The 13,953-nt window shown below is 42.8% G+C and overlaps 1 protein-coding gene across 1 annotated transcript; it reads right to left on the bottom strand.

The window, feature by feature from the left end:
* Window positions 1–3,376: 3,376 nt before the first annotated feature.
* Window positions 3,377–7,282, bottom strand: LOC108985272. The gene is made up of 5 exons (XM_018957489.2): window positions 6,838–7,282; window positions 4,292–4,478; window positions 4,114–4,201; window positions 3,892–4,023; window positions 3,377–3,802 (listed from the first exon to the last, which is right to left on the bottom strand). Exons 1-5 carry the CDS (start codon window positions 7,280–7,282, stop codon window positions 3,377–3,379), a joined length of 1,278 nt encoding a protein of 425 aa, XP_018813034.2.
* Window positions 7,283–13,953: the final 6,671 nt, after the last annotated feature.

Genomic DNA, 13,953 nt, shown 5'->3' with positions numbered 1-13,953 from the left:
CTCCTAACCAACCTTTGGCTCAGGCTCCCGTGAGGGCCTCCTCCCAATCCACCGTAGAGCCTTTCGATGGCTAAACCCCTCCATTCTTTGAAGGATTCACTTGGCATTTCACCCTCACAGAGCGAGACCTGAAGAAGTTGAGGTCCACCTATTGCATCCTAGATTCTGTGGAGCTCTCCATTCCAGAGGGAGGATGCATCGATAAGGAAGGGTATGCGGGATTTGTTGCTCTCCCGGTTTGTGCTCGAGCGCACGACTTGCGATTCCCCTTTATTCGCCCAGTCTATGATGTCTTTGACTTTTCGGGGTTGGCTCCCACCCAACTTCATTCACACGTGTGGTGTATTCTACTATGCTCATGTGTGGTCTTTAGCATGACCTTGGAGCCTTTAGGGGAGACGTACCCAGATTTGACCATTAAGGAACTCTTATCCTTTTACTCTATAAAGGGATTACTAGGTAACATACGTAGTTTTCATGTTTGTTCCTTCACAAAGCTTGGTGGCTTTTGAGCCCCGCCACTGTGGCGCTCTCGACCCCCACGTGTTATTTTTGTGGAGTTCGTTACACCGGGATGATGACCATATGGATCACTCACCCCAACGACCAGTGCTCAGAGTGTGTATATCATGCAATAAGTGTACAAAAAAATATTCGCAGCGGAGAATTAAATGGTCTTTCTTTAATAAGTACAAGAATTTATTCAAAACAATAAAGTAACTTTACAAGGATAATACAGTCATCCGACAGATAAATTAAAGATATGAAATAACATAAGGGAAACAAATCCCATAACGCTGAAAGAGATCTCAGCAACCCAAACCTCCGGCCGAGCTGATCCCTCGGGTTCATACTCGGGCTCTGCATCAGACTCTATGTCACCATAAGACAGAACTATAGAGTAAAACACCACAATGAGATTATAACATCTCAACAAGTAATTAACCAAAACAACATCCAAGAGATACATAATTAATCACGCGTCCCCATATGGACATATATTGCATAAAACAACACCACATTCTCTTTTTTTCCAAAAATACCCTTTCTAACCACTCACGCCAAAAATCTTATTTTGGCCCAATCATAACCATTATTTATTAAGCATGCACCACAGTCTCCCTTATGGACCGTCCGCATAACCTGGCTCTCATCGTCACACCACGGGTAACGTCTGTGCATGAGACTTCGTAACGAGCAATGCCCAGTTCCACGCCCAGGGCGTAAATGGCTAAGCATCCTCTAACCTTGCCAGCCAAAAGGTCACGGAATTGGTACGAGAGCATTACCGTCTTGTTCGTTCCTTTCGTCGCCCTGCGACAACTCAGGGGACGTCATCTCAGTCTGTTACGCTCCCGAGTGACCAGAGGAGCTCCACCGAAATAATGCCCCATCTCGGTTTGGGTTCGTGAAACACACGCACCAACTACAATATCATTTTTAAACAGAACAACGTGACATCATAACACAATTTATTAAAGATGATAAATGTGCATGACAACAATTTATTGGATGCCATATTAAATAATTCGTTTATACAGAAAATCTCAATCATTTACAAATATATAGTTTGACAGCTACACGCATAATCCTATCCTCCAATCCGGCCCAAGGCCCAACACCAAATCCATCCATAATCACAACCCAACATTTTAACGGCCTAAGGCCCAATTTCCAACGTGCCAACATTTACAATTTACAACAATATAATTAAAACTGGAAAATTACATACAATGAAGATGGAAAAAATTCTGGAAGATCGCTCGAATGAAGGTGTTGCCAAAAGTGGCGGCACACTGTGGAGCACGGCAAGTACAAAAATTCACCAAGAATCTGAGTGAAGTTTTCACAATTTTAGAACAAATAGAGCTCGGTAGAACAACACAAGCTGACGGTTTCAAAACAAAAATTACAGAATCAACACTCAAACCAAGAGATGAGAAAGCATAAGCGAGAGAGAGAAGATGAGGATTTCCGAAGATTTTATTGTAGAATCCGTGGCCTATAAATGGGCCAGGCATGGTGGTTTGCGAAGCATGCGTGTCGCACGGGTAGAAAAGCACAAAAACGGCAGCAAGCCGTGGAGGAGTGGAATGACTTCGCGCGGACGTGTGGTGAGGCAGCAAAGACAGCACTTTCGAAGCCCATGCCCAACGCCACCGAGATGCTCGCAGAAGAATGAGGTGGTGGCCGTGGGGAGCGGCATTCTAGACAGCAAGCTTCGGAGCCTCCACCGAACGACACAGAGAAGAAAGAATGAAGGAGGAGGTGGAAGCTTGCGGGAGAAATGCGTGACTAAGGTCTGTGTGGCGTTGGCAGCAGCTGCGTGGAGGAAGAGGAAAAATGCTGGAAGAAGAAGAAGATGTGCGGCGCATGAAGGAAAAGAAGGAACCCTAGGGTTCTAAGTGGAACGACGCCGTTCAACCAAGGGGAAGGGCTGGATTTTAATCTGCACGGGCTGGGCTCGCCAGGCGCACGTGTTGGACCAAGACGCACGGGCTGGGTTCTTCAGGCGCACGAGGTGGACCCAGTTTTCCTTCGAGCTGGCCAAACCCACACGGGTTGGGCTTAATTAAAAAACACACACACAGAGCACAATAAAAACACAGCAAAATCAAAGGCCCAAACCGAAAATACACCAATAAAATAACATAAATAAATAAATATTAAGGAAATAAAAACCCAAAATAAAAACATACCAAAATAAATTACAATATCAAATAAATAAATAACACATTTAATAAAAATACATTGAATTATAAACTCAAGAATTTATGGATCTCACAACCTCCCCCCTTAAAATAAATTTGGTCCTAGAAATTGCCATGTTCTTCATTGATTCCAAAACCAGATACAACACAGAGCTCAAAACAAGCTTGAGAAAGAAAACAAACAGTCAAAACTACCCAAACAAGTAAGGGTAGAACTTTCTCATGTCTGTCTCTCTCTCCCACGAGAAATCCTGAGCTAAAGGATCTCCACATGATACCATAACTAAATGTATCGTCTTGGATCTCATTTGTTGCTCATTTCTGTCCAAGATCTGAGTTGGAACAACTTCATACGTGAGATCAGGCTGGAGTTGAATGCTTCCTGGATCAACGAAACGTGGCTCTTGCTATCCAAAGCTCTTTTTTAAAGAGGACACATGGAAAACATCATGAATCTCTCCAAAATATTCTGGCAAGGCAATACGGTAAACAACGGGTCCAACCTTCTCTAGAATTTGAAAAAGGCCAACATACCTCGATCTAAGTTTCCCTTTCTTACCAAAATGCTTAACGCCTTTCATTGGAGAAACTTTGAGGTAAATCCAATCACTTTCCTCAAATAATAAATCTCTTCTCCTAGTGTCCGAATAGCTTTTCTGACGACTCTAAGCAGCTGTCATTTTGTCTCTTATAACTTGAACCTGATTCCTCATTTCCTGAACAATTTCTAGTCCAAGTAGATTCCCTTCGCCAACTTCATCCCAAAATAAAGGAGATCTGCACTTCCTCCCATAAAGAGCTTCATAAAGGGCCATTTGAATAGTCGCTTGAAAACTGTTATTATAAGCAAACTCTATAAGCGACAGATGATTTTTCCAACTTCCTTTAAAATCCAAAACCCAAGCTCGCAACATATCCTCAAGGGTCTGAATAGTGCGTTCTGATTGGCCGTCAGTTTGAGGATGATAATCACTGCTAAATTTCAACTTAGTGCCCAAAGCTGTCTGCAAATTCTTCTTGAAGTGAGACGTGAATCGTGGGTCCCTATCTGACACTATACTCTTGGGTATTCCATTAAGACATACAATTTCCTTGACATATAACCGAGTCAAACTTCCCAAGTATCAGTATTAGAAATAGGTAAGAAATGGGCACTCTTGGTGAACCGATCAATAATTACCCAAATTGAATTCTTCCCACTAGGCGTTCTTGGTAGTCCTATTACAAAGTCCATTGCGATGTCGTCCCATTTCCACTCGGGAATAGGGAGTGGTTGAAGATAGCCAGCAGGCCTCTGATGCTCAGCTTTAACCTGCTGACAAGTTGTACATTTAGCAATAAACAAAGCAATGTCCATCTTTATTCCTTCTCACCAAAAACTTTGCTTCAAGTCTCGGTACACCTTTGTACTTCCATGATGAACTGAATAAGGAGCTGCATGGGCCTCAGTCAAGATTCTTTCTTTAAATTCTGAATGTGTAGGAATCACCCTACGATTTCAGAATAAAAGAATATCATGTCTGCTTAGACTGAAATGTGCAGGTCCTTGCAACTTCTTGATTCTTTCTTTAATATCTAACAGCTTGGAGTCATTATCCTGTAGAGTCTTTAACTCCTCAAAATCAAGAACCCGGATATCATGTATTGAAGTCAACATCTCTTCCTGCTGCGAACTCTCTGCAAGAGGTCTCCTCATACCAAAAAGAAGAGAGTCTAACCCTGGTGACTCAGCCTCATCAACCGAATAAGACTTCCAACTAAGCGCATCTGCAACCAGATTTGCTTTTCCAGGGGTGCAATACCATGCATGACTCCTTTCCTGCCTCGCCCTCTTCCTCCAAGCCTAGCAGGACTTCGTCGTCGCAGAAATAACATCTCCTCATTGAACAACCTCCTCATCGTTAATGTTGTTTAATTTACTTATCTTTTGTTTGGTTGACAATGTTGGCTCTCGGTTTGACCCTTTTTGATGCAAGTCTTTTGGACACAATAGGGGTCGTGGGGGCATTTTGGCCTTTACATCCATACGTTGCACAACGAGTCTTTTGACTTGACACTGGTGGTTTAGTGTAGGGATAGTGGGGTCTATTGACCTTCACGCCCTTTCATTACATCGAGAATCTTTGGAATCGACACTAGTGGCTAACTGTGGGGGTCATGAGGGTTTTTTGACCTCCACGTCCATTCGTTACACTGCGAGTCTTTATACTCGTAACTGATGGCTAACTATGGGGGGGGTCATGGGGTCTTTTGACCTCCACGCCCATTCGTTGCACCGCGAGTCTTTGAACTCGACACTGGTGGCTAATTGTAGGGGCCGTGGGGTCTTTTGACCTCCACGCCCATGGGTTGTACAACGAGTCTTTTGGACTCAACACTGGTGGCTAACTGTTGGGACTGTGGGGTCTTCTGACTTCCATGCCCATGGGTTGCACCGCGAGTCTTTGGACTCAACACTGTTGGTTAACTGTAAGCAAATGCGTAATCCGAACAGCCATTCGCCTTTATTGACTTGTCTCGTATCAACCAAACATAAAGTTTGCAAAAATATCTAGGGGTAAAACCTCTTTAGATGCTCAGCGTTCCAAGGGTGCTGCAACTCCTCCTAACAATCCTTCAGGTGTTAGGAATCCGGTCTGTTGTTGGCGATGACCATGTAAGGTCCTTCCCATCATAGGCTGAGCTTCCCCTCATCTTGGGTTGTCACTTCCGTTTCCTTAAGCGCCTAGTTGCCCACTTTGAAGGACCTGGGCTTGACCCGCTTGTTGAAGTAGTGCTCGACTTTTCTTTTGCTGAGTATGTTTTGAATCTCTGCTTCTTCCCTATTTTCCTCTAGTAGGTTGAGGTGTTCTTCGAGTGCCTGATTGTTTTCAGCTTGGTTGAAGTGGCTGGTATGATATGTGGGCAAGCAGACTTCTACAGGAGTGACTGCTTCTCTCCCAAAGGCCAGGGTGGATGGCGTCTCACTTGTTGGGGTCTTCATAGTTGTCCTATAGGCCCATAGAACTCCTGGGAGCTCTTCCTCCAATTCTCCCTTCTTGTCGCCAAGCTTTTTTTTTTTAGGATTCTGAGCAGGGAGTAATTTGTTCACTCTGTTTGTCCGTTAGCTTGTGGGTGTCCAAGCGATGAGTATTTTACCTGGATCCCAACTCCCGGCACCATTCCTTGTAATGTTCCGAGTTGAACTACTTTCCATTTTTGGAGACTATACTACTAAGGATGCCAAACGTAGACACGATGCTCTTCCACATAAATCTGGTGATGGTCTTTGTTGTTATGGTTGCGAGGGGCTCTGCTTCCTCCCATTTAGTGAAGTAGTCTACTGCAACGACTATGTATTTTACCTCGCCCTTCCCTAGTAGAAGGGGGCCAACCAGATCGACCCCCATTGGGCAAACAGTCATGGGGAAGTGATGGAGAGTAGTTTCTTAGGTAGACAGTGGTGGAATAGGAGCGTAGACTTGGCATTGAGTGCACTTTTTTCAAAACTGCTTAGCGTCCCTTAAGGCGTTGGGCCAATAGTAGCCCACCCTAAAGGGCTTACCTTGCTAAAGCCTTTCCGCCAAAATGGTTGCCGCACATGCCTTCGTGTATTGCTGCCAAGACATACTGTACTTCCTCAGGCGAGATGCACCTTAGCAGGGAGCGACGAAGCCCTTCTTTACAAGATTCCATCAACTTTAATAAAACGGAGCCACATTCCTTCAAATTTTCCTTGACACCTCCTTCCTTTCTAGGAGCTTGCCGGTATCTAGGTACTCCGATATTTCTTTAGCCCACTTTGGCCCCAAGGGTGCAACTTGGTTCACATGAACCCCGATTGCTGGAATCTCTATCACCCTCTTTTGTACTTCCCATGGTAGGTACGTGTCATCTCTTGCAGATGCGGCTTTGGCTAGCCTATATGCTATTGCATTATTTGACCTTAACACTTGCTCAAGACTAAAATAAGTGAGCTGGTCGCGGATTTCTAGTACTTGGTTTTAGGTACTTTTTAATTTTTTTCCCTTTCGTGGCATAAACCCCAGTTACTTGGTTCACCACTATTTGAGAGTTGACTTTGGCTTCGATCTCGCTAGTGCCAAGAGTCTTCGTAATTGAGAGTCTTGCTATTAGAGCCTCATACTCGGCTTCATTATTGGTGGTTTTGAAAGTAAGCGTGACTCTATAGTAGCACTTTTGATCTGCCTCGCCAACGATGTAGATCTTTCTACGTTCGGGGGTGGCGGCCTTTTGTCCAGACTGTCCGTAACATTCACGCTAGGCTCCCCCACCTTTAGCTCCTGAACATTACATTCCCGAGTCAGGATTTGCTCTCCACGAACCTCGCCGACACCTGTTTCTGTCAGGAATTTCATCTTCAAGTGGTAGGTAGAGGTACTACCTTTAAGTGGTTCAGGGTTGGTCTCCCCAATATGGCATTGTAAGATAACGGAGCTTTGACCACTAGGAAATCTGTCATCGGGGTAACTATGTGGGTGCCTTGGCCAACTATGACTGGCAGCGCAATGGCACCCATGGATTGGACAGCTTCTCCTGAGAATCGCTTTAGGGGAGATGGTGAATGGCATAGCCTATTAGACCTAATGCCAATTCTGATGAAAGCATCCTAGAATAAAATGTCGGCTGAGCTCTCGTTGTCAACTAGAATCTGCTTGGTCTTGTAGTTGGCTATCATGAGGGTGATGACCAAGGCGTCGTCGTGGGAGTAAATAACCCCTTGGAAGTCTTCATCTCCGAATGAGATGGTATGGGTGGTATTTATTCTAGGGTGTTTAGGAGGTTTATCCGCCATATACACCTTGTGATACCTTGCTCTGCGGGCGTGAGTCTTTCTGCTGGACTCTGTTACACCCCCGCCAGTGAACCAACCCATTATAGTGAGGATCTCCCTAAAAGGAGCTTGGTCTTGATCACGTGGCTGCCAAGGGGTGTTGTGTCCTCGTTCGCTCTCCTTCTTTTGTCGTTTGGGACTTCTTCTTCATCTGGGTTTACGCTCATGACCTTCTTCTCTCATTGGCTTAAGATACTCGGCCAGCATTAGGTCGAGCTCATCGCTTCCTACCAGGCTGGCAACCCTATTTTTCAACGTTGAACAATCTTCTGTCCAGTGAGTGTCCGACTGGTGGTACTTGCAATAATGCTGCCCTCTCATCGGTGGGTGCACTTCCTTCCTCACCACCAGATCATTTTTGTGTACACTTAGATTATTATGGATGAGGCGGTGCCCCTACTCTTATTGATCGGAATATCTTTCACTCCTCCCATCTTGATGACCCTACCTGGTCTTCTTGTCTTTAGCGCCATTCGAGTTCCTAGTCTCCGGCTTTACTTCTTGCTTCCTGAGCTTTAGAAGAGTTTGTAACATGTCTTCGGCATTAATGAAGTCGTATGCCCTATCCATGAAGTCCCTCAAGGTCGGGGGGAGGGTCTTCCTGTCCAACTCAACCATAAACGGGCTCCGAGGTCATATGCCCCCCAGAAGGGCAACAAGCATGATCTTTTCGTCTTGATCATTTGTGGTTAAGTTCTTCTTGTGTTAGATATGCTTTCAGGCTCTCTCATTTTCTTTGTTTAATGGTGGCAGATAGGCAACTGGTCTTCAGTGCCACCTACTTTCCATGAACTCCATTAGGAATTGCTTGGTCAATTCCTCAAAATTGCTAACGGATTACGGATGCAAAGCCCCGAACCAGCCCTGTGCTATTCCCTTTAACGTTAACGGGAAAGCCCAACAAGCCACCTTTCCACGAAAGCCGTGGAGAGTCATGTGCGCTTTGAAGTTCTCCAGGTGATCTACAGGGTCCCGTAACCCGTCATACATGTCAATCTGAGGAACCTTAAACTTGGGTGGGAGAGGCACTGCCATTACTTCCTCGATGTAAGGAAGGTCGGTCCAGTTATGCAGTGTTCCATGGAAGAGAACCCTCCCATTCTTCTCGCCCTTATATTTGTCAACAAGGCTACGCAGTTTGTTGTGTAACCTCTTCTTTTCCAGCTCTTCACTGTTCATTTCTCTTGCACTATGTGCATTTCATTACACTTGCCCATTCTGGACAGGCGGTGTAGCGGCATTCTACCGCTTCAACTCCTCATTCTCCTTGTGTAACTACTCAGCCACTGTCATGGCTTTTTTCAACTTCTCCTTGGTCTCTGCCAGCCTTGTTTCTACCTCCGCTGCATTCATCTCTTGATCGCGTAGTAGTTGGCATGTGAAAATCAAGCTGAAGTCTGTAAAAATTCCACAGACGGCGCCACTGTAAATGACGTGTTTCACACTGCCAAGTACTTGGATGACCTGCAACAGATAACAAGGCGGCACTAGGCACCCAGAAGAGCTCCGATTCCTATGTCAGAGAGATGTAGTTTCAATATAAGTATGCAAGTAATCATAAATCATATGTTACCTTCAGATGTTATTTATAGAGGTGTTGAGAATGCAGATAACCATTAAATCCAAGACCTTATCATGAATAATCCCTTAATAAGTGGATGAGATGACCATCCTAATTTATCGTCATTATCATATCACGAGGCTTGTGCCATGGGCTCTTGAGTCGTGAGTCTCCCATTCTTGGGCCCATAGGTTAAATCTGTCCTCTAGTCGTGGTCTTATTGCCATAGGACCTAAACATCCCTTCCATTATCATTCCTATACCATACACCAACATGTGATTTATTATTTTTTATCTTCTATTTAAACAAACATATTCATGTGTAGAATTTGTGTGTTTAAATAGAATGACAAAAATAACAATTCACATATTAATATGTGGTGTAAGGATAATAAGTAGTATTTCTGTATGCGATAAAGAGAGCTTTCATTCTTTTGCATAATGAATTCATCATTCGCTCGTTGAGTTGTTTGATAAATAAAAAATGCTATATACAACCGCCCGGGGTAACCTTTGGGGAACCCTTGCCCCCGTGGCAATTAAAACGACGCATTTTGAACGAAACAAACCGTGTTCTCACTCCTTCCCTCTGTTTTGAAACTCACTCCAGACTTCTTTTCTTCTTCCTTCATCTTCCATTCGCCTTCTCTGCCTCTCCTCTTCGTCTTCAAGAATTTCACTCTGCCAGCAATCCTTCGTCTTCAACAATTTTCCCTCCAGCGATTTCACTCCAGTCTGCTATTCACACCCATCTTAATGAAATTTTCACACAAAAAATCAAGAGCAAAACAAAACCATAAAGAAAACCATCAAAATATGAAAATAAGTATGAGTTTGAGCAAAACAGATTAAAGAAATCTCTTCTTCCAAACTCGAAATTGAACAGAGCTGAACTTTTATTCCCAGACCCAAGATTGAAATGAGTTTTTCTTCCCAAACCCAGACGACGCGATCTACGGTTCCCAGACTTAGACAGCGAAATCTCTTCTTCTAGTTCAAAGATCGAGCAGAGCAGATCTTTTCTCCCCTTCTTCCAGACGACACAACCTCAAGCTTCCCTCTTCAACAATTTTCCCTCTGTTTTCGTTGTGTTTTATTTTCATTTTCATTTTGTTTTTAATAATACATCGGCTCACTCATAGTTACAAGAGCCGGTGGTATATAGTTGGAGATGAGAAGACGAAGGAATTAGCTTCGTGGGTCTGTGGAGAAGACGAAGGGGTTAGCTTCGTGGGTCTGTGGAGAAGACGAAGGGAACTTCGATGGTGGCTTCGCGGAGAGCAAATCTGAGTGAAGAAGAGAAGGGGTTTTCTGAGTGGAGATGATGCCGTGGAGCTTCGTGGGTCTATGGACAAGACGAAGGGATTAGCTTCGTGGGTCTGTGGAGAAGACGAAGGGGTTAGCTTCGTGGGTCTGTGGAGAAGACAAAGGGAACTTCGATGGTGGCTTCGTGGAGAGCAAATCTGAGTGGAGAAGAGAAGGGGTTTTCTGAGTGGAGATGATGCCGTGGTCTTCGATGATGGCTTTGTGGAGACAACCAAGGTGGAGAAGACGAAGGATCTGCTCGGCTGGAGGGGAGAAGATGAAGGGAAGGGGAGGGGCGTTTGAGTCATCAAATGAAACGGGGCGTTTCATCTCCACGTAGGCAAGGGTTTCCCAAAGGTTACCCGGGCGGTTGTATATAGCATTTTTGTTGATAAATATAGGGAGAATGGTGAGTTATTTACTTTGACATGGCTAATGATGAATTAGTTAAGAAATGAGACTGAATAATGATTCAGTCGATACTAATTTCTTTGTGTTCATCGTGTATTTATATTTAAAATTGCAGCAGTTATTTAGCTGTTTTGAATTACAAACGATGATAAGATAAAGATAAGTATATAAGTTACAATGAGATAATGATAAGTTACATATCCACAAAATTATATAAATCCAAACAAGAGTAGCGTGCATCTTAGATTCAAATGTTATCTCGACTTTAGACTTATCTATCAAAGACTTTATCATGATCTGCAACTGCAAAGGTGGTGGTGAAAAAGATTCTGATTTTGAGGTTAAGTCTATACAACTTTAGCTTTATCTCTAACAACCCCAGTCAAGTTGATAGGGAGGTCAAGAACCAACAACTTGTCATGTAACAAGAAGAAGTGAGAAGATGATAGACCCTTAGTGAAGATGTAAGAATGAAGTGATTTGCATGGGATACTGGATTGGAAGATAAAGATAAAGTACCAAGGTTATAAACCCATATGCATGGAGAGGAATAAAGAGGAATTTGAGGCTCCTTGAGGAGCATCCTTAGCCATTATAATTCTGCAATTGTATGTGCCATGGATCTGTACTCTGCTTCTGTACTAGACATGGCTACAACAACTTGCTTCTTTAGTGCCCATGATATGAGAATGAACCAAGATAGATGCAATGGCTCGAGGTAGATTTGTTGTCATCATGACAACTTGCCCAATTTGAGTCATAGAAACCATTGAGAGTAAGAGTACCCTCTATGTAATCTAAGCCAAAATGAAGGGTGCCTTTGATATAACAAAGCACTCATTTGGCAGCAGCAAATTGGACAGAAGTAGGACTATGAAGGAATTGGCAAAGTTGATTCACACTATAGGAAATGCTTGGGCACTGAGAGTCAAATATTGCAAGGCGCCAACTATACCTATATCTGTAGGGTCTAAAAGAGGATCACCACAATGTCTGGACAGCTTCCCACCTGAAGAGCAAGTAGTTGGGGCAAGTTTGGCACCAACCATTTTGGTGAGATGAAGCAAATCAGTAGAATATTTTCCTTGATTGAGGTGGATCCAACTTTAGTACAAATAACTTGGATACCCAAGAAAAAGGAGAGAAGACCTAGGTCTTTGACAACGAAGCTGCAACTCAGATTATCAATAAGAGACGTGATAGTTGTAGAGGAATTACTTGCAACAATAATATTATCCACCTAAATCAACACATAAATGCTAGTTGTGTTATGAAGAAATATGAAGAGAGAATTGTCTGTAGTAGAGCTAGCAAAACCAAGTTCAAGGAGAGCTTGGGAAAGTCTCAAAAACCATGCCCGAGGGGCTTGTTTCAATACTTAGATGAACTTGTGCCTTAAGGTTGTTCCGTAAACATTCTTCTTCAAGATAGCCATGAAGAAATGCATTAGAAACATCCAGCTGATGTGTAAACTAGTCTTGATGAATTGCCAAAGCAAGAACAAGTCTAATGGTGGCAGGTTTAATGACCGGGCTAAAGGTCTTAGTAAATTCAATACCCTTAGTTTGATCAAATCTTTTGGCGACAAGTCTAGCTTTGTACCTATCAAGAGAACCATCAAATTTTTGTTTATCCTTGAAGACACATTTGTTCCTCACTACCTTCTTAAGACAAGGATGTGGACATAAAGTCCAAGTTTCGTTTGACAACAAAGCATTAAATTCAGCATGCATAGCATCAGCCCAATTCTGGTCCTTGAGTGCCTGTTTTTAAGTTTGTGGTTCAGTAGGAAGGGAGACCATGGGTAGGGCTTGGAAGGGACAATGGTTAAGTGCGGCTCTTAGCGATGTTGTAGTAGTAACAATGTTGGGGTCACAGTGGTGCTACCGAGTATGAGAGAGAGAGAGAGAGAAAGGAGCAGAGACGTACTTACTAGAGCAATGAGGTGCGATGGGACTTGGTGCGGTGGAACATCATGGCGTGAACGGTATGGAGTGTCGGGCTACTCTTGGGTGAGAAATTAGGGTAAGTGATTATTGTGGCAAGATTTTAGTCGACATAAATGCCAATTTGTAACAGTTGCTTCGATCTGTCAATTGGAAGGGAGTAATACCTAGTATAGCACACTGTATATATATATATATATATATATATATTTATATATATATATATATATATATATAAAAGCAATTGTTAGAAATTGTCTATTGCTGCAATAGTTTTTTATGCAACTTGATTACAGTAAAAAGCCACTTTTTGAGGAAGTTTTTAACTCACCGAAAAGCAATTAATTTGCAGCAATAGGAATTATTTGTTGATTTTAGTGTGGTGCTAATAAGGACTTTGATTTTGAGGTGAAGTCTGAATACTTTAGGTTTATCTCCAATGGTATTGATTTACCAATATGATGTAAATCTTGAAAACCTTGATTATTGATATGTTTAGCACAATATTTTAGTTTGTGACACATATATGCCAATAGACACTGGCTTTAAGCGAAGCCAACTGACGAAATGCGGACTTGACATTGGTTTGAGCAACGTGGAAATGATCAAGTTTTAAAAAGATTTCAAGTCCTGTTTTTAACCGGATATGATTTGTGATAATAGATTCAATGGGTCACTCGTGAAGTTGTAAGTTAGGTAAAGTGTCTCCGACTCCAAATGTAAAGATTATTTCACTCTCTAAATTGGTAGTAGCAATTGTTAGAATCTTATTATACTTATTATAGAATATATTCATAATGTTCTAGTATGTATGATAATATGACTTATTTTCTATCATATTTAATTTATTATGTAAATCAATCAGTATCAATCAATATCATTGATTTATTGTATTTCTATTCTTTCTCTAACCCCATTCACTTATAAATAGTAACATATGTTATGTATTCAAGAACAATTGACAACAACAAAGATGTAGCCCTCAAAGTCTTCTCTCCCTCAAACATGTGCTAGGTGTGAGCGCAAAGCTTGAATTGGAGAGCTAGGTGGGAGATAGACTCGATCGCACTAGTGGCTAGCGGGGAGCTCGACTTAGAGACTTAGGCGGGAGATGGACTCGATCGCGCCATTGGCGAGTGCAGAGCTAGAGAAGACTTGTGGAATTTGTAGTAAGGGCCTTCGAGG

This window comes from Juglans regia, chromosome 3, assembly GCF_001411555.2.
Source record: "Juglans regia cultivar Chandler chromosome 3, Walnut 2.0, whole genome shotgun sequence".
NCBI classification, from domain to species: Eukaryota; Viridiplantae; Streptophyta; class Magnoliopsida; order Fagales; family Juglandaceae; genus Juglans; species Juglans regia.
The sequence above is the reverse complement of the archived record's forward strand: the minus strand, read 5'-3'. Positions and strand labels throughout refer to the sequence as shown.